The sequence below is a fragment of the Sapajus apella genome, unplaced genomic scaffold, assembly GCF_009761245.1.
Source record: "Sapajus apella isolate SASKATOON/1434 unplaced genomic scaffold, GSC_monkey_1.0 scaffold45, whole genome shotgun sequence".
Taxonomy (NCBI): Eukaryota; Metazoa; Chordata; class Mammalia; order Primates; family Cebidae; genus Sapajus; species Sapajus apella.
This window is the reverse complement of record NW_022436985.1, coordinates 10,505,503-10,532,103: the sequence shown is the minus strand read 5'-3', so window position 1 is coordinate 10,532,103 and position 26,601 is coordinate 10,505,503. Positions and strand designations below refer to the sequence as shown.

General features: G+C 39.8%; 1 protein-coding gene across 1 annotated transcript; it reads right to left on the bottom strand.

Annotated features, from left to right (window-relative positions):
* Positions 1-331: 331 nt before the first annotated feature.
* HSD17B13 (hydroxysteroid 17-beta dehydrogenase 13) lies at positions 332-19,878 on the bottom strand. Its single transcript, XM_032239672.1, is given in 8 exon segments — positions 332-1,403; positions 6,672-6,788; positions 11,263-11,337; positions 11,339-11,389; positions 13,378-13,484; positions 14,966-15,097; positions 16,511-16,618; positions 19,513-19,878. Coding segments are annotated over 8 exon segments (888 nt in total). The 5' UTR covers positions 19,720-19,878; the 3' UTR covers positions 332-1,312.
* Between the last annotated feature and the right edge of the window lie 6,723 nt (positions 19,879-26,601).

Below are 26,601 nucleotides of genomic sequence, written 5' to 3'. Positions count from 1 at the left end.
CCAGTGACTAAGAAAAAAAATTCAAAACAATAGCATTGTGCTCAATGTCACACATAAAAATGGCTAAGTTTCAGTTGATAAACCAGCACTCCTGCTTTCAAAGAAACCAGAGTTGAGAAAATCCTCCAATTGATTTAATATCTGCCAGATCTAGCTGTTACTATCCACATCCTTGGTTTTTGAAGGACACTCACAGAGGCAGAGATTACAAATCAAAACGTTTTATGTAGTTTTATTTTATAACTAAAGCATAATGACATTTATTTTTAGTGAATTGTTTTTGTTAGTGACTTTTAAAAAATCATTTGTTTTTAATAAAAAGAGGATAGTCAATGCAAAAGCATTCTATAATACATATGAAGAACATACACAACAAAATTAGTCTTGATGTAGTGGGAGTCAGATTATTCTTTCTATTAAAAAAAATCTTTCTTCCCTTCCTTCTCTTGGATCCATTGTTTGTTATGTAATATCTAGTACAGTTCATTTTCCTGTGTTAGCTTTAATTTTTGAACCTAAAATTGTCTAAATATCTCTGGGACCAAGGATATATGAGAGCATAAACTACAAAAAAAGAGGTTATGATGGGGTTAGAACTTAAAATTCTGGGATTTAAATAGAGTTGGTCACCTTTTGTCATGTATCTTACAAGATTATAAAAATGGAGGAAATATAGGGGTCAACTTTTGGTGGACTTACGAGTTATACAGAAGATAGAATCAGTAACAAAGTCCAGAAGAGAGTTGCATCGTTTTGGGTTGATGAAAAAGGAAGAGACTAGGGAAGTCTTTCAAATGCTGAATTTTAAAGAAGTAAGCTGTCTGCCCAGGTTGAGATAAAGCTGCCTGCTGAAGCTTGATCTCTTATCTGTCACTCACTCTGTGTTCTTGTTGACATTCTGTGGCGTGGCTACAGCTCGGAATGCTACTTGGAGAACAGTCTTAAACCTTCCCTGTGTAAACAAGTTATCTTTGTAGTTACTTTTAGGGAGGTAGCTTCTCTTCACCTTTGAATGGAAAAATAAAATAAAACATCGTAAAGAAAAGCTTTTAAGTATGTTTATGTAAGCATAGAAGTTTTTAAGAAGCATGAAAGGAAAAACAGACCTAACTATTAAAAAGTATGTTAATATTCTTGAGAAACAGAGAAACAGGTAATTAGTCTGGCTCATTTGACTGGTGCTAGTGCCAAACCAATGTTTTAAATATTAACAGGACTGGAAAAAAAATGTAAACTAAAGCTTTGAAGCATTGATTCTAAACTTAGATTCGTATCATTATCACCCATACATCTCTGGCTGGAGCTTATTTACTCATTTCATTTTGACTTTGTGGCCAATCACTCCTTTAAATTGAATATTCTGCATACGATTTACAATCGCTAAGAAACGTTCAGGAAGGAACCTGTACAGAAAAGAAAAAGAAATTGAAAATTTTTCAGTTTAAAATATTTGACAAGAGTTCTTTTTTTTTTGGATCAGTTACAATACCCTGAGAGTTATCTGGTTTGCACTGAATTTTCCTCCGTTCTTCTTTTCTTTCTTTGCAACCACCTATCCTTTATGTGTACATCTTTCTTTCTTTTCTTTTTCCTTTTTTTTTTGACATGGTTTCACAGTGGACTGTATTAGGAAAAGTGTCAAAATATTAAAATTCATAAAATTTAAATGGAACAGTAAAATTATGCCTTGTAGCTATAGTCGTTGCTATAGTAATGACAAGTAAGGTAAAGTCTAAATTATTGCCTAAGCACGGAGGTTGCGGTGAGCTGAGATCACGCCATTGCACTCCAGCCTGGGCGACAAGAGTGAAACTCTTTCTCAAAAATAATTAAATAAATAAATAATAAAAACTGAAAATAAATAAATAAATTATTGCCTAAACATACACTATTTTGTCAGACTTCTGCTGCAAGCCCAAAGCAGAAAACATTGCAATTATTAGAAGTCAGCCCAATGACGAATCTGCATTTGAAGCTGGAAGAAAGGGGAAAAAAAATGTGTTCTGATTACAGCATCGAGACATTCTAGCCTGCAAAAAAGTAACTTTATTAACATCCTGCAGCAGAGTACATTAGTAATTGTAATCATGCATCAAAATTCTCATTGCATGTCCTGAAGAGAGTGATCAGTCTTCTTCATGATTTATGTTTTACTGAGTTTCATGTGGTTCATCCCTCTGAAGATGTTTTTGGGAATATTCCCTCACCAGGGAGTGTAGCCTAAGATACCCAGGTTGCTTACCACGGCTCATCTTTGGTCATTTAAAATCAGTCAATCTATCTGAACCTATGTGTGCACCTTTGTAATATTCACAGTTCAAATTGTATGCAGATATAAAGAAAGCACTGATATATACCATTCTTCTCACTGTCTTATCCTACATAAGTAAAGATCTAAAACTGAATGTCTGAGCTCATCGCTAAAACTGCTGATTAATCTTGATGCTAAAAGCTCACCTAGAGACACCACCAGAATCCATTCCATCCAACCCTCCACCTCTCCTTTTCTACTTACTGAATATCTATTATGCACTCTATAATAAGGTAAACTGAAGTACTTAAAAAATACCTACTGTCTTTGAGGAATTTATTGTTTAGCTGAGAGGCTAAGATGGCCATCTTAAAACAATTATTCAAAAATATCAGCCATCTAGAATTAAGGGCTATAACTGGAAGGAGGATTCATATAGGCTGGGATAGTAGAGGAAAGCTTCTAAAGGACAGCTGATGTCTGGGAATGCCTAAGAGTTGAGTAGGCACATGAAAGGAAGAGAGTGGCCGGACATAGTGGCTCACACCTGTAATCCCAGCACTTTGGGAGGGGGGAAGCGGGTGGATCACGAGGTCAGGAGTTCAAGACTAGCCTGGCCAACGTGGTGAAACCCCATTTTTACTAAAAATACAAAAAATTTAGCTAGGCATGATGGCACATGCCTGTAATCTCAGCTACTCAGGCGCCTGAGGCAGGAGAATCGCTTGAACCCGGGAGGCAGAGGTTGCTGTGAGCCAAGATTGTGCCATTGTACTCTAGCCTGGGTGACAGAGCAATATTCTGTCTTTAAAGAAAAAAAAAAAAAGAAAAAGAAGAAGAAAGGAAGAGAGTATGATTGAATGTTAAGAGGCAGAAATAACATATTCTGAAAAGAGAGTCATACTGAAAATTACTTTGGTATTATTGACTAATGCAGGGTCTACTTCCTTGTTTTGTGGCTAGGTGAGTGAAAGATGGGGGAATGAGCAAAGGGATAGGGCAGATATTTGCTGGGAGAAGGACAAGGATAAGAAGTGAGTTTGTGTGGGCCTTTTAACTACCTTCACAAATCAACCTTTGTGCTAGTAATTGCATCTGCTCATAAAATTGTGTCTCTCTATAAAAGGAATTAAATGCAAAGTAGATTGGCAATATACACCTGTTGCCTAGTTACAAATCACCATGACAGCTTCAAAGGATACAAAAGACTTTGTGACTCTTGTCTATTTTACTGGGATACTATTCTCCAACTCAGGCAGAATAATTGTGTTTATCACCTTGGTCATATGCATGTCTGCTGTGATTTTTAAATTTTTCTTTTCTTTTTTTTTTTTTTGAGATGGAGTTTCGCTCTTGTTGCCCAGGCTCGAGTGCAATGGTACAATTTCAGCTCACTGCAACCTCTGCCTCCCTGGTTCAAACAATTATTCTGCCTCAGCCTCCTGAGTAGCTGGGATTACAGGCGCCTGCACCACACCTAGCTAAGGTTTTTTTGTACTTTTAGTAGACGTGGGGTTTCACCACGCTGGCCAGGCTGGTCTTGAATTCCTGACCCCAAGTGATCTGCACGCCTCGGCCTCCCAAAGTGCTGGGATTACAGGCGTGAGCCATCACACCTGGCCAATTTTAAAAATTTTCAATATTAATATGACTTGCTTTGGGCCCCAAGAGAGTAGGGGTTCCATGAAACTCCCTACAGTGCTTAGTAACAAGACACTAATTGAGTCAACTATTTTTTTCCCTGAGACAGAGGCTTGCTCTGTCACTAAGGCTGGAGTGCAGTGGCACCATCTCAGCTCACTACAACCTCCGCCTCCCCGGTTGAAGAGATTCTCCTGCTTCAGCCTCCTGAGTGCCTGGGATTACAGATGCAGGCAACTACGCCTGCTAATTTTTGTGTTTTTAGTAGAGATGGGGTTTCACCATGTTGGCCAGGCTGGTCTCGAACTCCTGACCTCAAGTGATTTGCCCACCTTGGCCTCCGAAAGAGCTGAGACTACAGGCATGAGCCACCACACCCCGCCTAGTCGACTCTTGAGATGATGTTGCTTGGGGGTCAAGGTTCTCCTATGATATCTCAAGTTAGTCTATTTAAGCTAAAACAAAATATTGAAATTGATACACCAATGCAGTTTGCACGCTGTTCTCAAATTGTTCTATTTCAAGTTTGTTCATAGTTTATATGGATTTGTTTCAAAAAGGTCCAAGGGCTTATGAAGTTAGTATAGTTATCTTCTCACTGATACAATTTCAATCTATAAACTGTTCCTCAGAAGAAAGCTGAGAGATGATTTCCTCTGGGAAACTGTTGCTATTGCTACTTCACATAAATTCTGTTCTCCAAAGCTTCAACATTTGAAGTCTATACCTTTTCAGTGATGGGGGCTTTGTTTGTATTACATTATTTTATTCTTACAGCATCCTTATAAAGGAGATACTATCACCACCTTCATTTGGTCAGGTGCAGTGGCTCATGCCTGTAATCCCAGCACTTTGGGAGGCCAAGGCAGGAGAATTGCTTAAGGCCAGTCATTCAAAACCTTTGTTGCCTGGGCAACAAAGTGAGACTGTCCCTACTAAATAAATAAAGTAATGAGACATTCTAAAGACATTGAAAGGATAATAAGGGACTGTTATGTACAAATTGATGCCAAAGAAATTCTACAACCTGAATAAAATGGATAAATTTCTTGAAAGACACATATTACAAGAATTAATAAGTAACTTGAATAGCCATGTAGCTACTAAAGGAATTAAATTTGTATTTAAAACTTTCCCATAAAGAAAATTAGAGGCCTAGGGATCTACAAAAAGAAAAAAAAAAGTTTAGCAAGTTTAGCAAACAAAAAGTCTAGCAATTTAGCAAGATTGTAAAATAGAAGATGAACTTACAAAAATCTAATATATACTGACAACAAACAATGGGAAATATACATATATACGTATATTTTTTGAGACGGAGTCTTGCTCTGTCACCCAGGCTGGAGTGCAATGACATGATCTCAGTTCATGGCAGCCTCCACCTCCCAGGTTCAAGCAATTCTCCTGCCTCAGCATCCCGAGTAGCTGGGACTACGTGAGCCACCACACCCAGCTAATTTTTGTATTTTTTAGTAGAGACAGGGTTTTACCATATTGGTCAGGATGGTCTTGATCTCCTGACCTTGTGATCCGTCTGCCTCAGCCTCCCAAAGTGCTAGGATCACAGGCATGAGCCACTGTGCCCAGCTGGGAAATATAAAGCATTTTTCAATGCCATTTGCATTAGCGTCAAAAACTATGAAATAGGGTTCGGCATGGTGGCTCATGTTTGTAATCCCAGCACTTTGGGAGGCCGAGATGGATGGATCACCTGAGGTCAGAAGTTCGAGACCAGTCTGGCCAACATGGTGAAACCCCGTCTCTACTAAAAATACAAAAAATTAGTTGGGCGTGGAGGTGGGCACCTGTAATCCCAGCTACTAGGGAGGCTGAGACATGAGAATTGCTTGAACCTGGGAAGCAGAGGTTGCAGTGGGCTGAGATCACAGGCACTCCAGCCTGGGCAACAAGAGTGAATCTCAGTTTCAAAAAAAAAAACCCAAAAAACAAAAATAAAAACCATGAAATACTTTGGAATAAATCTGGCAAAATATGTGCAACACTGAAACACCAAAAATTACATAATACAATTTGAAGATTTAAAGAGTTTGAAGAAGACTGAAAAAATAGATATTATGTTCTTGGATTAGAAAACTCAATATTGTTGATACATCAATTCTCCCCAGTTGATCTACAGATTCAGTGCAATCCCAACCAGACTTCCAGCAGGCTTTTAAAAATGGAGTCTTGATTATTAACTACTTCACTATATTGCATTCTTTTAAACTGTCTTTCCTTAGGTAGAATAGTCTTCAGCAAAGTGTGGGGAGAGACAGTAGATTTGGTAGAGAAAATGAATCATTCTCTTCTTATAGACTGGGTTGGAAAATAACAGAGGAAACTTAACTGTTCTCCCCAGGGACAGAGAGTTTCCATGCCAATTCTCACAGCTGAAAGATTCTCCATAATAAGCTTTATTGGGCAGAGCACAGTGGCTCATGCCTGTAATCTCAGGACTTTGGGAGGCCGAGGCAGGAGGATCACTTGAAGTCAGGAGTTTGAGTCCATCCTGGCCAACATGGTGAAACCCCGTCTCTACCAAAAAATACAAAAATCATCTGGGCGTGGTGTGGTAGCACACACCTGTAGTCCCAGTTACTTGGGGGTCTGAGGCACGAGAATTGCTTGAACCCGGGAGGTGGAGGTTGCAGTGAGCCAAGATCATGCCACTGCAATCCAGCCTGGGTGACAGAGTGACCATTCTGTCTCAAAATAAATAAATAAACAAATAACAGCTGTACTGGCGTTTTAGTATTTAAGTGTTCTGTACTGTACTTACTTCTGTAGCATCAGAAAGATATTGAGATATGATGGAACAAAAATCATTTTCTTATTGGTAAGTATTCCATCTATCAGACTTTTTGCAACTTCATCTGTTTCCAACACAGGCTATAATCTGTGATTAAAAAGAGAAAAAGTTTCTTTTTATTTTTCAAAATTTTAATTTTATGAATAAACGATAGCAGGAAAATTATCCTATAGAGTTACTAAATATAGAATGAAGATTAAAAATATTCCAAGATTTGCTACATGAATGCCATCCTACCCACTTTCCTCACATTCCATATTGATGTTTTGTTATCACACACTTTCATATGCTTTCATATCCATTAGGTGTGTTTCATAGCTCACTTAGTCAAAATATCAAAATTAGATGGTAAGGAGTAGAGGAGCCAGGCAAGAAAGAGGAATGGCTAGGATTAATCATGGGTCAGGAAGGACACATCTGACATCTCAAAGCCTGTTCGATGCAAGGAGAAAATTCTATAGCTAAGTATACTTTCTTTCTTGTGGAGGTATTCCATAAAGCTGAATTGTTTTGAGGTCATTTTGTCAGAGGCTTTTAAATCAGAGCAACTCTGTCCTGAATAGGGTCTGGGTAAAATAAGACTGACACCTACTGGGCTGCATTCCCAGGAAGCTAAGGCATTCTTTGTCACAGGATGAGACAGAAGGTTGGCACAAGATTCAGGTCATAAAGACCTTGCTGATAAAATAGGGTGCAGTAAAGAAGCCAGCCCAAATCCACCAAAATCAAGAGAGTGATGAAAGTGACCTCTGGTCATCTCCACTGCTCATTACAAGCTAACACTAACGATAATACATTAGTATGCTAAGAGACACTTCTGTGGGCACCATCACAGTTTACAAATGCCATGGTAATGGCAGGAAGTTACCCTCTATGGTCTAAAAAGGAGAGGAAACTTCAGTTCTGAGAATTGCCCACCCCTTTCCCGGAAATCTCATGAATAATCTACCCCTTGTTTATCATATAATCAAGAAGTAACTCTAAGTATCCTTGATGGAGAAGCTCAAGCCATTCTTCTGCCATGGAGTGGCCATTCTCTACTCCTTTACTTTCTTAATAGACTTGCTTTTGCTTTGCATTGTGGACTTGCCCCGAATTCTTTCTTGTGAGAAATCTAAGAACCCTCTCTTTAGGTCTGGATTGGAACCTTATTCCGCTAAGAATTTCGTATTTGAGAATCACCTCTGATTTGCCTATCTTGCAGTTTAATGAGAACTTAAGAGGGGCTCAAGGAGTATGACAACTAGACACATGACCTTCCTTATACTGTAGGCTGTGTACATGTATTCTTGAGAAACAGTCACAAACCTAGGCCTAATGTAGAATTGCCTATTAGTGCAAGATGATGACAGAAAATTAAAACATAAATGGTTTTAAAGTGTTATATTCAAATTAAGATGTCTAGGCATGGACTGAACAGCCAGTGAATATAAAGGTTGGGCAGAGGAGTTAAGGAACCAGCGAATGTTAAAACTTCATTCCCTGGGGTGACCTGTGGTTTACTGCAGATTAGCATGTGATTGAGGTCTCCACTGCATTGAACAGCAAGCCAGCAGAGAGTAATACAAATCAATACCTTTCTAAATTACTTGGTTCTGCCCATTCTCTCCCTCATTTCAACTACATGGATCAAACAACCCAGCCTCTGAGCCAAGCGTGACATTACATATCAATGCCTTAGCCCTTACTAAGGAAATTCACAATCCTGCAACCTCAATAAAATCAATCCCAAATCTTTAGCATTGTCTATTTTTGTCCCTAAGTTAGCCCCAGGAGCCCTGTTGCCCAGGGTTCCGTTATCCTTACTCTCCTGATCCATTATGCCTTCCTTAAGAGGCAGGATACCCTTAGGAAAACTCATTGTACACTAAGCCTGAATGCCTATCAAGAGAGTTTTTATTGGGCCCAAATCCTTGTCTAAGAAAACAGGAGTTGCAATAGTACTATAGTATTTACTTACATATCACATACTTATTAAGTACCGTGAGACAACGTAGCAAAGGTAAGAAGCCACATTTTCTCACTTCTGCTTGTCAGCGTAATTTCACAAAGTCTCTGACTCTGTGACAATGTGCAGCTCTCTAGAAAGATGCTTTGAAGACAAAACAGGATAGAGCACATGGCCCCCACTGCCAGAGGAGTCCAGCTGAACCTCTCTAAAGGGCTGCTCTCAGGCTATAGGTCTTCATCTGTAGTCCTTGGTAAGGCTTATAAATAAAACTAACAGCTTTAACTCTTTAAAAACTTAAATTTTTTGGCCAGGCACGGTGGCTCAAGCCTGTAATCCCAGCATTTTGGGAGGCCGAGGCAAACAGATCACCTGAGGTCAAGATTTTGAGACCAGCCTGACCAATATGGCAAAACCCCATCTCTACTAAAAAGGCAAAAATTAGCCAGGTGTGGTGGCAGGCACCTGTAATCCCAGCTACTCAGGAGGCTGAGGCAGGAGAATTGCTTGAACCTGGGAGGTGGAGATTGCGGTGAGCTGAGACTGCGCCACTGCACTCCAGCCTGGGTGACAGGGTGAGACTCCAACTCAAACAAAAACAAAAAAAAAACAAACATTTTTTTTTCTTTAGTTGACAGTACCTATGGTCTATTACCATGAAGGACTCCAGTGGCAGGAAGTGACTCCAGCTGCAGAGACCACACAGGTAACTCAGGCTGTAAGAGTCAGTAGCCTCAACGGAAGCAGCACTCATCAGAGAATTGTTTAGTTCTTTCGAATGAATATATTTAGGACTAATTCCCTTCCAGCCAAAAATTGGTTTTGAATCATTAAGCTTAGTATATTTTGTTACCCTGCAGCGGAACATATACTAGGATTGTGGAAAATTTGTGAAACAGATGGATTAATTTTCGGGTCCTTATCCTCACCTTCCTGCTTTTTTCTTCCCCTTTCAGGACTAATTTCCCTTCTTTTATGGTCTCAAATCCTCTCTCACCAGAGACAAGAGTTCTTGCAGAAATTCACCTTGACTAAGAAGCTAGAGACTCATTTGCTGCTCCTTGGAACATTTGCATTTTAAAGACAGGGTGGTGACAGCGATCAAACGTATGTAGAGGTTGTTTGTGTCTGTGTGTGTGTGTGTGTGTGTGTGTGTGTGTGTGTGTGTGTGTGTATTCAGAGACAGAGGTCTCACTATGGTGCCCTGGATGGAGTACAGTGGCTATTCACAGGTGCAATTACAGTGCATTACAGCATCGAACTCCTGGGCTCAAGCCATCCCCTTGCCTGAACCTCCCGAATCTCTAGGACTATAAGCATGCACTCTGGTTATACAGACCACATCAAAATTTTCCAACTCTGTCTCTAGCCTCATCTGGTATGCTTGTAAAACAAAACAAAACAAAAGAAAACAAAACAAAACTCCTAATTCTTGGAGCTAATCCTAGTCTACTGAATCAGAATTTCTAAGGACGAGCCTATGAACTTTATTTTTTAAGTAAGCATAAGCAATAATTCTTGGGATGAGACAGGCTTGGAAAATGTTTGGGTGCCTTATGTTAACATTGTGGTCAGTGATGTAGAAGACATACAAAAGGCATAAGTGTGATATTGTGCTGGCCTGGAGCCAGAATCTGAGCAACGCTATTTTTATAAAATGCAAAACTGTTTTTAAATAAGTTGCAATGGCTGCCCCATTCTCCTCACAATAACTACTGTTCTTGGCTGCTGTAAATAGAACTGCTAGTTTGTTCTGCAAAACTATGTAAAGCTGCTTACCTTTTCTTATCAGTAACTGCTAAAATCTGTGACTTCTATCACCACCCAGACAATGTGTAAACAAATGTATATCTTGACTTCTGTAAACCACTGAAGTAACAAACAGAATGACAAAAGTCCCCTAGACCTTGGAATGTCCAGAGACCCCCGCCCTTGTCTCCGCCCAGGAGGTGAATCACAGAATCCCCTAGCCCTTGGAATGTCTGAAACCTTTTCATCCCCATCCCCACTCTTCACCCCCACTCCCAAGGTGGTTTTTCAGGTATAAAAAGTCTTGGCACGCTCCTTTTGACGCCACAGGTTGGAGAGACGTGAGTCCTCTGTGGTCGCCGGCATACTAAATGACCCTGCAATCTGGTATACTTTTGTCTTGGTGCTAACTTTCTACGCTCGGTCAAATACAACATAAGTACCTATACCTTTCCATGCTCTATTTGAAGAGGATGAACCATGAACAGAAGGAGGGAATATTAGGTATCGTTCATTTTGTGGGTGTGGTTTCCAGGAGAGGAGACTTTCACCATTCCCTTAAGCACACCTCTCTGGCCCCCCTTGCCCCATTCCCACTTTCCACTTACTTTTGGCACCTGAGTGTGTGTTGAGCTTTTTCCTGGACACAAATAAATACCCCAGTTCATTGGGAGCAGATATTCCTGCTAGTCCCTAATGTGTTTTTCCCCTTTATTCCTTTAATTTCAAGATAATAATATTAATTAGAAAAATATTTTTCCTTTTTCATTTTTTTCTATTAGTTGGTCTGCCTAAACATTTCTCATTAGTTTTCATATCAATTTATCATGCCACAGTCCCATTTTAACTTGATTTTGACCTTACCTTGTGCTTGGATTTTTGGTGAACCCAGTATTCACAAAAACTGGGCAGAGACATGTGATTTTGATACCAGTTTTCAAGTTCTGATTCCAGACCTCTGTGAAAGCCAACAGCAGCAAATTTGCTGGAACTGTAAGAGAATGATCAAGCGTTGTTAGCTACGGGACAGTGAAACCAACCTCAGCTTTCTGTGAGAAGGCAGTATCACCTGAGTGAAGAACAAGTAGAAGCCAAACCCCTGAAATCATCCACTTGTGATTTTTCTGAGAGCATAAATGGCAATTCATTTTCATTTCCTTACATGATTAAGCAGAATTGTGAATATATCTAATTTCTTAAACAACAATGATGGCAAAAGAACAAAAATACCTCCATTGGCTTAATGTTCAGTTTTCCATCCTACATGTAAAGTTTTTCCATTGAATCTGTTTTTATTCCTGCTTTTATTTTGAAAAATATGAATGAGGAAAATCATATTTAGCAATTCTACAAAACTAATATCTATGTTGACAAACTTCTGTAGGACTCTGCTCATTTCTCCTCTCTCGCTCGATAACTGGGTTGATAGTTTTTCTCTTGACAATGGTTACCATTTTGGCCTCTTAATTTTATTATGAGAATCTGGAGAAGAGTTTACAGGAAAGGATATTGGCAAATACGGTAGTATATCCTAGGACCTCCCACCTCCTTCCCTTTATGTCTTTGGTGGTGCATGGAGTGTGGTATCTGAAACTTTTATTCAGTTAGAGTTGTTTCTCTCTCTCTTTCTCTCTGCCTCTTTCTCTCTCTCTCTCTCTCTCTCTCTCTCACACACACACACACACACACACACACACACACACGCTTTCACAGCACCAGCACACTGGAAAAAGTCTTGATCCAGGGACCACTCTGATTGTCTTATCTTGGGCACAAGGCCATGACATAGATATGAGTTCATTTTAGCTTCTGTACGTTTTGCTTCTTGGTCTGTGGGGTTTCAGCTTCTTTCTCTTTCTCTTTTCTTTTCTTTCTCTCTTTCTTTCTTTCTTTTCCTTCTCTCTCTTTCTTTTCTCTCTTTTTCTTTCTTTTTCTCTTTCTTTTTCTCCTTCTTTCCCCCCTCCCTCCCTCCCTTCCTTCTCTTTCTTTTTTATTTTTTCCTTCCTTCCTTCCTTAGACGGAATTTTGCTCTTGGCTGAAGTGCAATGGTGCCATCTTGGCTCGTGGCAACCTCCACCTCCCGGGTTCAAGCAATTCTCCTGCCTCAACTTCCAAGTAGCTGGGATTATAGGCATGCACCAACGTGCCTGGCTAATTTTGTATTTTTAGTGGAGATGGGTTTCTCCATGTTGATCAGGCTGGTCTCGAACTCCTGACCTCAAGTGATCTGCCTGCCTTGGCCTCCCAAAGTGCTGGGATTACAGGCTTCAGCTACCTTGCCCAGCTGGTTTCTGTTTCTTATTCCAAGAAACAATGGAAACATGCTTGGCATTACTGTTTTCTCTTGTCGTTCTACAGAGGAGTTTGCAGAAATCTAAAAACATTTAAAATATAATTACAGCACAGTTTCATTGTTTTAGAAAAAGTCATTTAAAAAATTCATTCTAAACTACTGTAAATTTAAATTTTGTAAATCCAAATCACTCTGCTCTGAGCATTGCAATCTTGAGGCAGGAGAATAGGGCCTGGAGGCAGGGAACATAAGGCCGATTCATGCTCACTTCCTAGAACTAAATCAAATGGAAACACTTCAGCTATGACAGGAAATATCCTCTCCATGAACATAGGGTGTACACTGAGAAAATGACTTTGTAACTTTACTTCATCCTCTTCATTTACATAGGGCATACACCAAGCAAACAATGGAAACCTCTAAAGGGTATTTAAACCTCAGAAAATTCTGTAATGGAGCTGTTGAGCCCCTGTGCTTGGGCCCACTCCCACACATGCAGCCTACTTTCATTTTCAATAAATTTCTGCTTTTGTTGTTTTATTCTTTCCTTGCTTTGTTTGTGCATTTTGTCCAATTCTTTGTTCAAGATGCCAAGAACCAGGACACCCTCCACTGGTAAAAATTTGAAGTGTAATGCTCCCTTCAAAGTACAAAACTATATAACATGGCTGGCAAGTGATACTTACCAATATGGGATGAGATAAGGAATCACTTTGTGGCCGCATACTGAAGCCACTGTGACGATGTGGCCATGATTTCTCTCCATCATCGATGGAAGAAGTGCTTTTGTGATCTTAAGGATCATTGCAGAAAGCAGAATAACAGCGATATAGGCATTAGGTTTCCAAATCAGGTAGTTTTATTTTTGTTAAGACAGAAAGGCATTTGAGAGGACTTAGACAATGAAATAAAATACTTCCCGGCATTTCATGATGAATTCCATAAAAATGATGGAAATAAAGATACAAATGTATTGGTTTCAGCTAGCATTGAGTATAGTATACCTCATGCCAACACTGATATCAGTATTCCCCCTCCTTCCCTTCAGAAGGAATCAAATAGATCCTTTTTTGGATATGTCATCTAAACAATATTAAGGGGAAAATTCAGAGTGTTCAGAACTAAAATAATTCCTTATGATAATTTGGTGTCATGTAATTTTTTGGCTTGAGGCTTTATTATTCTAATTAAAAGAGTGAAATCTTGTGTAACTGTATTTACAGTTGAGTAGTGTAAGCTGAGAGTTCTATGCAACACTTATGCATCATGACTGAATTCACTATCTCCCTATTTGTAATATTGTATATTATATATTGATGTTACAGAAAACAAGTCTTTCTTTTTTACCAAAAACCTCTTTTGTAAGAAATATCAGTGAAATTTTATAATAATTTAATATATCCTACACAAATTCGTAGAACTAGAACTACCAACACAAGCTATCCCCAATTTCCCAACCCACAGAAACCATGAGATGATAGTGAACATATATTGTTGCTTTAAACCACTAAGTTTTGCATAGTTTGTTATGCAGCTATCAGTAACTAACATATGAGGTCTCCATGTAGTTTGGTGGGCATGGGAGCCAATTCACATACGTGAGGAGCTGGTAAAGGTAAGGGAAGCACATCACTTTTTTTCTTCTTTCTTCCAGAATCCAGGTTTGCCCTAGATTCACACTAATATTGAGGCACTGGAAGATTAATCAAAAAATGTTCTATCCGAAGGCAGTTGTAGTTGATATTTCCATCTCCCATAAAACTAACCGGTTATATGAGGTCTGTGTGGTTCCAGCATCCCATGGATCTAGGACTTGCCTCAGAGTCTCATCCAAAATTTTCCCCAACCCTACTTATATCCTAGTAATTACTTCTGATGTCCTTTCCATTCTAAAATTCCGCAAAATAAGGACACATTACAAAATTATGGTGTGGAGGGAAAGAATGAGGTCCCAAGTGAGAGCATTGAAAAGATGTACACTGACAACATTTAACAAACCTCCGCAAACATTTGATGAGCTCCTGGTACATGCCAGGCTTTGTGTCAGATACTGGTGGACAAGGCAGACCAAGTAGCTTACATTCTGGTGTGTTGTGTCCACTTGAACTTCGTGTCCTTACGTCTGTGGCTCTACTACTCAAACAAATTTGATGATTCTTAATTAAGGCAAAGATCTGGCCAGTTTCTTGCCCAGAAGTATGTGAACTCCTTGATAAGTTTCATGTATCTTAAGAGAAGGTGCACAAATCAGAAATGTTTCTGACTCACACTCACCCAAAAATGTCCTAGGATGTTGACCTCAAATGTCTTGGTAATCTCTTCATCCTTGGTACTGAGAAGATCAGCTGGATATACTGTTCCAGCATTATTCACCACGATTATTACATCACCCACTTCTTTCTTCACCTTTTGAAATTGAAAGAACACATTCATTGGGTGTGTTATACAAAGTCAAAGTTTTGGTGCCAATACAATCCAGAGATTAGAGTCTTTCTTCTACTGGGTGAGGTCTCTGAGAGTTCAGGCAAGACAGACTGTTGAGCTCAAATAGTGGAGGCCAAGAGAACACTGTCATAAAGGTAGGATAAACTGTTCTGTTAACATCTAAATTTCAGTATCCAGCACATCATGGATTTTATAAGTGTATCAGTAAAGTGAAATTAGCATTTATGTTGATAAATTCCAATATAAGCTCTGACCAAACACTTTTAAAGTGTCCATGTTTAAAAAATGTGTTTTTCTTTAAATTTTTTTTTTTTTTTTTTTTTTTTTTTTTGTAGAGACAGTTTCTCACTATGTTTCCCAGTCTGGTCTCAAACTCTTGGTCTCTTGCAATCCTTCCACCTTGGCCTCACAAAGTGCTGGGATAACAAGTGTGAACCACTGCACCTGGTCTAAAGTGCTGGCTCAGTAATCCTGGTTTCACAACCTACTAACTACACAACTTTGGTCTGGCTTAACCTCTCTAAGTCACAATTTGTTATCTGTAAAATGAAGTTCACAGGGTTATTGTAGGGAATAAATTTAAAAATGTAGTTTGTTGGAGTGCTTAGTTCATTGTGATGATTTAATATTTACTCTTTTAAAATAATTGTGATAATTATTAATATTACATTTTCTATAAAAGACTAGATTAACACCAAAATAAAATCTCACAAGGGAAATAATTAGAGAAGACAGAATTACGCCAAGTTAATAGTACCAAAACAAAACCAAGTAGTGATCCATATTCCCTGATGACAAATCTTTTGTCAGTCAATCTGTGCCACTGCTCACACTTCTGATCACAATGAAGTTGATTAATGATATGAAATAATAATAATGGCCGGGCGCGGTGGCTCAAGCCTGTAATCCCAGCACTTTGGGAGGCCGAGGCAGGTGGATCACGAGGTCAAGAGATCGAGACCATCCTGGTCAACATGGTGAAACCTCGTCTCTACTAAAAATACAAAAAATTAGCTGGGCATGGTGGCGCGTGCCTGTAATCCCAGCTACTCAGGAGGCTGAGGCAGGAGAATTGCCTGAACCCAGGGGGTGGAGGTTGCGGTGAGCCGAGATAGTGCCATTGCACTCCAGCCTGGGTAACATGAGTGAAACTCCGTCTCAAAAAAAAAAAAAAAAGAAATAATAATAATGGACAGAGCTGAGTGGATTACATACAAGAAAAAAGGTATTTATCCTTCTTTGGTCACATAACTACTTCAGTTAGCAGCTAAAATCTAATTTAAATCAGGCAGTCATAAAGAACTTTCCCATTTTCCATGTCAGCGTCCGTGGAAACAAAATCATCTGAAGATATTTGTGAACCCGAAGTCTCACGTGATTTACAGAGCTACAGATCTCTTCTCTGTTGCCGTAGTCTACCACATACGCATGCGCAGCGACACCTAGTTTTCTGCACCCAGCTGCGGTTTCCTCCACACCATGCTGTAATTGGAAGGGACAAATTCTGAAAAAAAGTGGAGGAGAAGGCATTGGAGAAGAAAAATTTTTTAAAGATTAACATTTGGCTGGGCATGGTGGCTCACCCCTATAATCCCAGCACTTTGGGAGGTCAGGAGTTCGAGACCATCCTGGCCAACATGGTGAAACCCTGTCTCTACTAAAAATACAAAAATTAACTGGGCATGGTGGCATGGGCCTGTAACCCCAGTTATTTGGGAGGCCAAGGCAGAGAACTGCTTGAACCTGGGAGGAGGAGGTTGCAGTGAACTGAAATTGTTCCATTGCATTCCAGCCTGGGTAACAAAGCTAGACTCTGTCTCAAAAAAAAAAATAAAAAAAAATTAACATTCATGTTCAAAAGAAATTAACAATCTTTTAAAAATTGGCCTCCTGGGCTGGACATGGTGTAATCCTGTAATCCAGCACTTTGGGAGGCCAAGGCAGGTGCATCACTTAAGGTCAGGAGTTTGAGACCAGCCTGGCCAACATGATGAAACCCTGTCTCTGCTAAAAATACAGAAAATTAGCCAGGCGTGGTGGCAGGCACCTGTAATCCCAGCTACTTGGGAAACATAGAGAGGAGAATCACTTGAACCTGAAAGGCAGAGGTTGTAGTGAGCCAGGATCATGCCATTGAACTCCAGCCTGGGCAACAGAGTGGGACTTTGTCTCAAAAATAAATAAATAAAATAAAATAAAAATTGGCCTCCTCATTTGTTAGAAAAATTCTTGAGAGAGACTGATTGCCTAGTTGCAATGACATTACGTTTGGCTTTTCCGTCAGGGAATGTTCGTATTAAAACCAAAGCAAACAAAACAAAATGAAATCCCTTCGTGTTTTTCCAGCTTTCCATCTTGGTTGGAGGCCGCACAGTAGGCAGTTTTTCTAAAGCAGGCTGCTTTCAAAGCCTGAAGAACATCTTGGAAAACCTTGCTCTTCATGGTGTCATGGAAAATAAATATGGAGAAGAAGAAACTCAATGATTAATCTATCATACATTTGTTGAGCACAACTATGTAATAGACAGTAAAGTGCTAAGCAGCAATTCTAAACTAGTGGTAATGGTAAACTATATGCCTCTGCCCATCATACTTTTCTCGATGATTCTGACTCATCCTTCTAGAGGGAAGGGGAAAGAAGGCTCCTTATTGAACAAGGACTGTCACAGGGAGACCATGCTGCTACTATAGGAGATATAATATTACATTCTTCAGGTGTTTGGGAGTGAGATGGCCAAGGGCCACTGGATGGATTTCTCATTTATGTACCAGCCTTGCACATAATCACTGGACATGGAGACAGAGCAACTTACTTTCAGTCTAAATTCAAAGACTTCTTTCTAAGAAGCCCAATGTTTCTTGACTCACATTTCTGGAAAATTAGAATTCTTTTCAAATTTTGACATCAGGTGACTTTCATAGAGAAGAGTATAAGGTTTTAAAAATCATACTTTTCCATGTCACAATCTGTAAACTCTTCTCAGTGGTGAAGAAGCAAGGATACCTGAAAAGCCCCTTTCTTTGCATATTGGGATGACAGTGGTGTGACTGCTACTTAGGGCAATCCTCCAGTGAGTGTCTCTGGGTCCTTTGTATTTCACTACTGTAGGCTAATCCCTGGGGCAGCAGCCTGAAATCCCCAAACATAGATGTTAGGACCCAGTCCCAAAGGCAGTATCCCCTCAATTAGCCTTTTGTGGGACTACAGAAGAGTAAAAACAGGAGGAGAGTCTTTCCCTGACTTAGGCTGCAGCTGGTAGCTTGCTCACTGCCAGACTGCCCAAACTACAACATACTGTATTATTTGTTTCTAGGTTAGTAGAGAGCATCAGTAACCAGAGCATTCATCAGATGTTTTGATTGAATAATTAATAATTCTTCCGTTTTGTAACTGAGCTAGACAATTGCAAAATGTAATGCCTTGTCTTTTCGTTAGCAAAACACTTGCTTTAGCTTAAACGCCAGTGTGTTTTTTGAACTGCTTTCCCAAAGCGTTTAGATTGCATAAGAGCCAAACTGCTACAGTGTCTCTCATCTCACAGGGCAAAAGGAGACAGTTATGGGAAAAACTCACATAGCATCTTCCTCAGCAAAGGAGATATGAATTACATTACAGCCGTGGGGTGGATCATTCAGTAACGTAAGTGTTTAACCATAAAATTTAATAATTCAAAGAGAATTTTTGAGGTTGGGTTACCCATTCTTCTTAAGTCCTTTTTTTTTTTTTTTTGAGATAGGGCCTGGCTCTATCGCCCAGATTGGAGTGCAGTGGTGCCATCATATCTCACTGCAACCTCGGCTTCCTGAACTGAAACGATCCTCCCACTCAGCCTCCCGAGTAGCTGGGACTACAGGTGCGCACCAACATACTCAGCTAATTTTTGTATTTTTTGTAGAGACAGGGTTTTTGCTATGTTGCCCTGGCTTGTCTCAAACTCCTGGGCTCCAGCAATCTGCCCACCTTGGTCTCCCAAAGTGCTGGGATTACAGGGGTGAGCCCCTGGCCCTGGCCTTGTCATTTTTAATACAACTTCCTTCTAATTTACTTTTCTCTTGTCACTGGAAATTTTAAAATTAAAAAAAAAAAACTTAATAAACATAGTTCTTTCCCCAAAAATATATATCTGGAAAGAGAGTCGAAGGTTGGATTTCATCAAACCCTTTTCATGGATTTATACTTATTTATATTTTTGGACAAATGCCTAAGAACAGCAGGCAACAATTTTCTCTATTTGTAAATTCTTGCTATCTTCCAGAAAGTTCATTTGAATTTCTGAAAAACAAAAATACAAAGATAAGCAGATGGTAAGTCAAATAATTCTTAAAATACACGTCTTACTCTGTGGCTTCAAAAGGTTGGAAGATATATACATTACCTTATTAATATACCAAAGAACCAGTCTGCTCTGTCGTTTAGCAATCTCATAGGCAGTCTGCCTGCCTATTCCATGCCCAGCTCCGGTAATGAGAACAATCTCCTCAGCCACAGATTTTCTCCTCCGAGGAATGAAAAACTTCACCAACGACTCCAAGTAGGATTAGATGATGGTCATCAGAAGCAGGATTTCCAGGACAATGTTCATGGCTCTGCTCTGTCCTTCTCCTTCTTGTTCAGTCCTTGTATAGTCCTAGAGAGGAGATGCTCTCTGCACAAAGCTCCAGGGAAGAGCTGTGCCCAGGTGTTAATGGGATTGCCAGATGGAAGCTAGCTTTGGAAGCAGGCTTTGTTCATATGCTCTAGTGGATTGGAAACACCTTGAGTTTTGAGTTTTTGTAGCGATGCCAAGTGCTAGCAGTAGCTTAGCTCAGGTCAAGAGAATGCAAGAGAATGTGCTCTCTGGACTTTTTTTTTTTTTTTTTTAATCTGAAAAGCAGTTATGTACTATATTTCACCTTGAAGTTTCACCTCTAGAAACAATTCTGGAGGCCAAGTGCAGTGGCTCAAACCTGTAATCCCAGCACTTTGGGAGGCTGAGGCAGAGGACTGCTTGAGCCCAGGAGTTGGAGACCAGCCTGGGCAACATAGCAAGACCCAGTCTGTAAAAAAAAGAGTTATAGAAAAAAATTAGCTGGATTTCATGGTATGTGTCTGCAGTCCCAGCTACCTGGGAGGCTGAGGCAGGACGATTGCTTGAGTCCAGGAGTTCATGGTGCAGTGAGCTGTGATTGTGTCACTGCACTCCAGCCTAGGCAACAGAACAAGGCCTGGTCTAAAAAAAAAAAAAAAAAAAAAAAAAGAAGAAGAAAAGAAAAATAATTCTGGAGATAATTGCATCAGCTAATGATCTGTTGTTATCTTTCTATAAATTGTTTCCTTTTTTTAAACTAGGGAAAAGGAGAATGTAGAGATAAGGTTAAGGAAACTTAGATAAAGTCTGAATGAACCCAGCTTAGCTATTTGATTCATTTATTCACAGAAGCTCAGCATCAATATTTCAGGTGGCGAATTATTTTACTCATGATGATCATTTTGCTGAAAATCTCTTGAGTTTGGGGGAGATTTTAGTATATAAAACCTTCAGTTCCTTTTGTGATAATGCTGAAAAGAGCGTTAGGCCAGGAGTCTGAAATCTCAACTTTAAAGTGGTGTGGCTTCTTTGTCTGCTGCTGTAACAAATTACCATTGACCAGGTTGTTTATAAATGACATAAACTTATTTCTCACAAGATCCAAGATCAAGGGACTAGTGGGTTCCTTGTCGTAAGAGCTGGCTTCCTGGTTTACAGATGGCTGCCATTTTACTGTCACATCAAGAGGCAGAAGGAGGAAGGAAATGCTCCATGTTATCTTGTACAAGGGCACTAATCTCATGGCAGAGCCCTCATGACCTAATCAACTCCCAAAGGTCTCACTTCCTAAAACCACCACACTGGGGGATAGGATTTCATAATATGAATTTTGAAGGAACACATTCAGCCTATAGCAACTTCCAACAGCCAAGAAGTGGAAACAATCCCAGTGTTCAACAGATAAATGGATGAACAAAATATGATAAATGTATATATACATACAATGGAATATTATTCAGCCTCAGAAAGGAATAAAATTCTGACACATACTCCTAGATAGACGAACCTTAAAGACATTATGCTAGGTGAAATAAGCCGGACGCAAACGTATAAATATTGTATGACTGCATTTATATTGTAGCGGGATTCAGAGTCTGGAGAGATGATTGAGGTTGCAGGAAGATTTATTTTAGGTGTACACTGGCCTAGCTCGAACTTGTGTCCAAAGTGGCTGAGCGTTAGACAAAGCAGACAGACTTTCTTTTATGCTCCTCAGGGGGCGAAATACAAAGCAGGAAGGAAGTACATTTTACAGAAATGGGTGCACAGGGAGTTAATCATCCCTGCCATGGCTTGTGGCACGTCTTACATCTTGAAAAACATGTTTGCAACTTAGCTTATCTGCGCGGTGGCCTTGCAGCCGTTCCACCAGGAAAACACGGACTTAACAGAACTTTTGAGGAATGTTGAGCACACATAAGGTTAAAGTTCTGCAGAAGGGAAGAGAGGCACTTACCATTTCTCCTTAACTTAGGCTCCAGGGGGACCTTCTTACAAACCATTTTTCTGCTTGCTAGAGTTATTTTAATTTTATATCATGTTGTTTTGTTAATTTTCTCTTCCCTCTTCAGTATGACGTACGTAGAGTAGTCAAATACACAGAGAAAGACAGAAAGCCATATGGTGGTTACTAGTGGATGAGGAGAAAAGGAATGGGGAGTTATTGTTTAACGAGTATGGATTTTCTCTTGGGATGATGAAAGCTCACAGGTGGATGGTGGTGGTGGTTGTACAGCAGGTTAACGCTACTGATCTGTACACTAAAAAATAGTTAACAGTGGTAAATTGTATGTTACGCATGTGTGATTTCCAGCAATCGTATTTATTTTCTCTATGCTACAATTTCCTTAACTGGAAAATAGAAATAAAAATAAAGCATATGTTACCCAACATAGATCTTCAGGACACATAACAGCCCTAACCTTCCCACACACACTGACAGACAAAGTGGCTGTAACGATCAAATGAGAGAATATGTTTATGAAATAGTTTTGCAAGTAGTGAATGGTTATATAAATCAAATCATAATAGTAAGAATTCAAATGTGTTAATCACTTACTTATATCATGGACTGATTTAAGGGCTTTACATATCAACTTATTTAATCTTCACAAGATACATTTGAGGTAGGTGTTATTAAAATCTGCATTGTACAGATGAGGAAATGGATGTACAGGCAAATTAGGTAACTTATTTGTAAGAGTAAAGTAAGAGCTGGTAAAAGGTGGAGTGAGGATTTAAACCCAGGTAGCCTGATTCTGTAGTCTCAATGTTTAACTTAGATCAGTGGTTCTCAACTAGGGTTACTTTTGTTCCACAGGGTACATTTTGGCATGTCCGGAGACATTGTTTGTTGCCACAGTTCAGGCATGCCACCATCATCTATCTAATGCGTAGAGGCCAGGGAAGCTGCTGAACTGTTTACAATTCACCGGAAAACCCTGTGCATTGAAACCAAGAATTATTTAGCCCAAATGTGAGTAGCCTCAACTAAGGCTGAGACCTGGCCTATACTTATATTATATTGGAGACAGTGTAATTGGTTCTTTAAGTTTGAACCTTGGATGAATTTATGACAAAAAATTATTACTTGGTTATATCTTTCTGCATGCAAGTTTGCTGTGACATTTGTATGGAGCTGTTAGATATTGACATAGGTGCTCTAGATCAGACCCCACGCTGGGCAGCAGTGCAGGAATCTGTTTTCAGATTGAATGTCTATAGTTCGAATATTCAGCTTGCTCAGAGGGGGTCAGACCAGAGGGACTAATGCTATCTAAATTAACATGTTACTGATGTACTTTTGAAAGGCAATTTTAAAATTTACAGTGGAATCTAGATTATTTTACACAGTGGGATATTTGTATAATGCAAGAATTAAGAATCTTTGAGACAGTGAACAACACTTCTTAACACTATTCTCAAATTGTTTGGTTGCTGAGAAATTTTATTTCATGTGAGACAACCTAGTGAACTCTCTTTTTTGTTTTTTGGGTTTTTTTTTCTTGTTTTCTAGGGGACAGAATGTTCATGTTCCTCAAATACAGGGTCACATTTGCCCCAACAACATAGAAACATACACTTTACCCCTTGATTTTTTTTTTTTTTTTTTTTTTTTTTTTTGAGGCTGAGTCTCACTCTGTTGCCCAGGCTGTAGTGCAGTGGTGCGATCTTGGCTCACTGCAACCTCTGCCTCCCAGTTCAAGTGATTCTCGTGCCTCAGCCTCCCAGGTAGCTGGGATTACAGGCACCTGCTGCCACGCCCAGCTAGTTTTCGTACTTTTAGCAGATATGGGGTTTTACCATGTTGGCCAGACTGTTCTCAAACTCCTGACCTCCAGTGATTCACCCGCCTCGGCCTCCCAAAGTGCTGGGATTACAGGCACCAGCCACTGCGCCCAACCTCCCTTGATTTTTTGCCCTAAGTTTTAGAGACTTTTTGCTTATATGTCTTTATGATATCATTGGTTTAATTTCAACAGATCTTCATAACAAGTAAAAATATTTAGTTTGCTTTGATCACATTTTATGTCAGTTTCCTACTGATATGAATGAAGACACCTTAAATTTATCATTAATTTGTCTTTAACTCACATTATAGGATAAGATGCTTTCAGTAAAATTTTCTCAACTAAGCTAAAATCATCCATAGCATTTAGAATCTTATTAAAATAAGACATTTTCTAAATTTTGTCTGCTTTTTTTTCTTTCATTAATGTCCCTCTTGAGAGCCATCTGCCTACCAATTTTAGAAATATAATTATCTTTATTCAGGTAAGAATAATTATCTTGAACAAAGGGTCAACACTAAGCCATCATTTCCTTGAAGATCATAAAACGAGGAAGTTACGGAATTTATGCACAGTAATCTACTGTTTGTTTAGGCTAACCATGTAACCTGACAAGTAGAGGTTTGGAAATACAATCTCTTCAAATACATACTCTTTTCTTTTCCTCCCTGCTGGGGTTCATTAGTTCATTGTCAAGGGTTCTATTCATACGTACTGCCAAACCGATAAAGTAGTACTAGGTATTCTTAAAACACATATAAACCTCTCCTTGTGTTTCCAAAACCCCTATCCAAATACACAAACCCCAAACTCACATTTCATCAGAGCCTTGGCATATTTCGGTTATAAAACCTCTTGCTTCATCACTGCATACCAATCCCCCTTGTAGTAGCCAAGAGAGAGTCCTGATCTCTACAGTCTGGTTCTCAATCTTTCTCTTGTTCTCCTAATTCTTCTTCCTCTGTTTATTCCAAACTCTTCCTGCCTAAAGTTTGTCTCTTTTGCTTTCAAATATTTTCAGATCTCTCCCATTACAAAAATATTCAAGGAAATCATCACATCTTCCATGTTTTACTACCAAATTAGTCTACAGTGATTACCTCTGTTTTCTGACTTCCCATTTCCTTAAGAACACAGAAATCTCTTGTCCTTTTACCTTTTTTACTCTCTACTTGGTGCAAAGTGCTATGACAGCTGCATATAAGGAGCAACAGGAGTTCACAGGAAGGGCAAATTACCCAGCCCTGAGGATGGAAGTGGGAGGTGAGCTACAAATGGGCCCCTGAGGATGAGAGGAGTAAGCTGGGTGATGAAGAAGATAAGACTGTTCCAGATATAGAAAACCACGTATGCTAACACTGGGAGGTGAGGATCATGGTGAGGTCAAGGAATAAGAAGCTCTGGGTGCGGTGGCTCAGGCCTGTAATCCCAGCACTTTGGGAGGCAGAGGCAGGAGGATCACTTGAGGCCAGGAGTTCGAGACCAGTTTGGGCAATGTGGTAGAACTCTGTCTCTACTAAAATACAAAAATTAGCTGGGCATGGTGGTATACACCGGTAGTCCCAGCTACTCAGGAGGCTGAGGCACAAGAACCACTTGAATCCAGGAGTAGGAGGCTGCAGTGAGCTGAGATTGTACCACTGTACTCCAGCCTGACAGAGTGAGACCCTGTCTCAAAAAACAAACAAACAATAAAGATAAAAAAGAAGTTCCGTCTTGGAGAGCAGGGTGTGCAGTAGAGAGGAGTTGGAGAGCTGAGCCGGGGCTCAATCACTCAGAAGCATAGGATCAGTAAGGGCTAGTGAAAGGTGTTGAGCAGGGAACTGATACCATCAGACACACACCCCAGAAATGCTTCAGTATGGAGAATGCATTGAAGGGAGGACAAGAATAGATGGAAGGAGACCAGTTAGGAAGCTTTTCATTAATCTAGACCAGGCTGGACACAAGGCTCATATCTGTAATCTCAGCAACTTGAGAGGCCAAGGTGGGTGGATCACTTGAGCTCAGGAGCTCAAGACCAGGCTGAGCAACATAGGGAGACCCCTATTCTACAAAAAATACAAAAAGTAGCCAGGCATGGAGGCCTGTGTCTATAGACCCAGCTACTCAGGAGGCTGAGGCACGAGGATCGCTTTAGCCTGGGAAGTGGAAGTTGCAGTCAGCTGAAGTCATGCCACTGCACTCTAAGGCCTGGATGAGAGAGTGAGACCCTGTCTCAGAATCATCATCATCACCATCATCATCATCATCATCTATCTCAGAAGTCACAGTGGACTGAATGAGGGTGGTGGCAAATGAGACATTAAGGAAACAGAATAATACAAATACATAGGCATTTATTAATTAAATATATAGAAAACACTTGGTTTGTTTCAGGGACTATTCCAAGTATTGGGGTTATACCAGTGAAAAAAATGATGAAAACAAATCTGCTCCCTCGGGAAAATAACACTTTAGGTGCAATGTAGACAATAAAGAAGATAAATAAACAAAATACATAGAATCCTCTATAGTGATAAGGGCCAAGGAAAAAATACAGAATAGAGGGAGAAATGGAATCCTGTAGGGTGTGGCTGTGTGGGGTAGGGTTGCAGTTTTACATATAGAATAAGAAGACCTCAAAAGAAAGACCTAAGCAAAAAGATGTAAAAGACAGAAGGAGCTAGCTACGTAGATATCTGGAGGAAGAGCATCTAGAGAGAGTGAATAGTAATATACGAAGGCCTTGAAATAGAAACATGCCTTGTGGATTGAGGATTATCAAGGGGACCTCTGTAGCTGGAGAGATTGGAATGAGGGTGAGGGTAGTGTGACAGTTTTATGGGTCAACATGACTGGGCTATAGTCCTTGGTTATCCAATCAAACACTAATCTAGGTATTGTTGTGAAGGTATTGTAGATGTGGTTAACATCTGTATTCAGTAGTCTTTAAGTAAAGGAAACTATTCTTCATAATGTGGATGGGCCTTAACCAACTGGCTGCAAGGCTGTAAAAGCAAAACTGAGGTTTTCCTGAGTAAAAAGAGGTTCTGCTTCAAGATTGCACCATCAGTTCCCACCTTAGAGTTTTCAGTTTTCTGGGCTACCCTACAGATCTCAGACC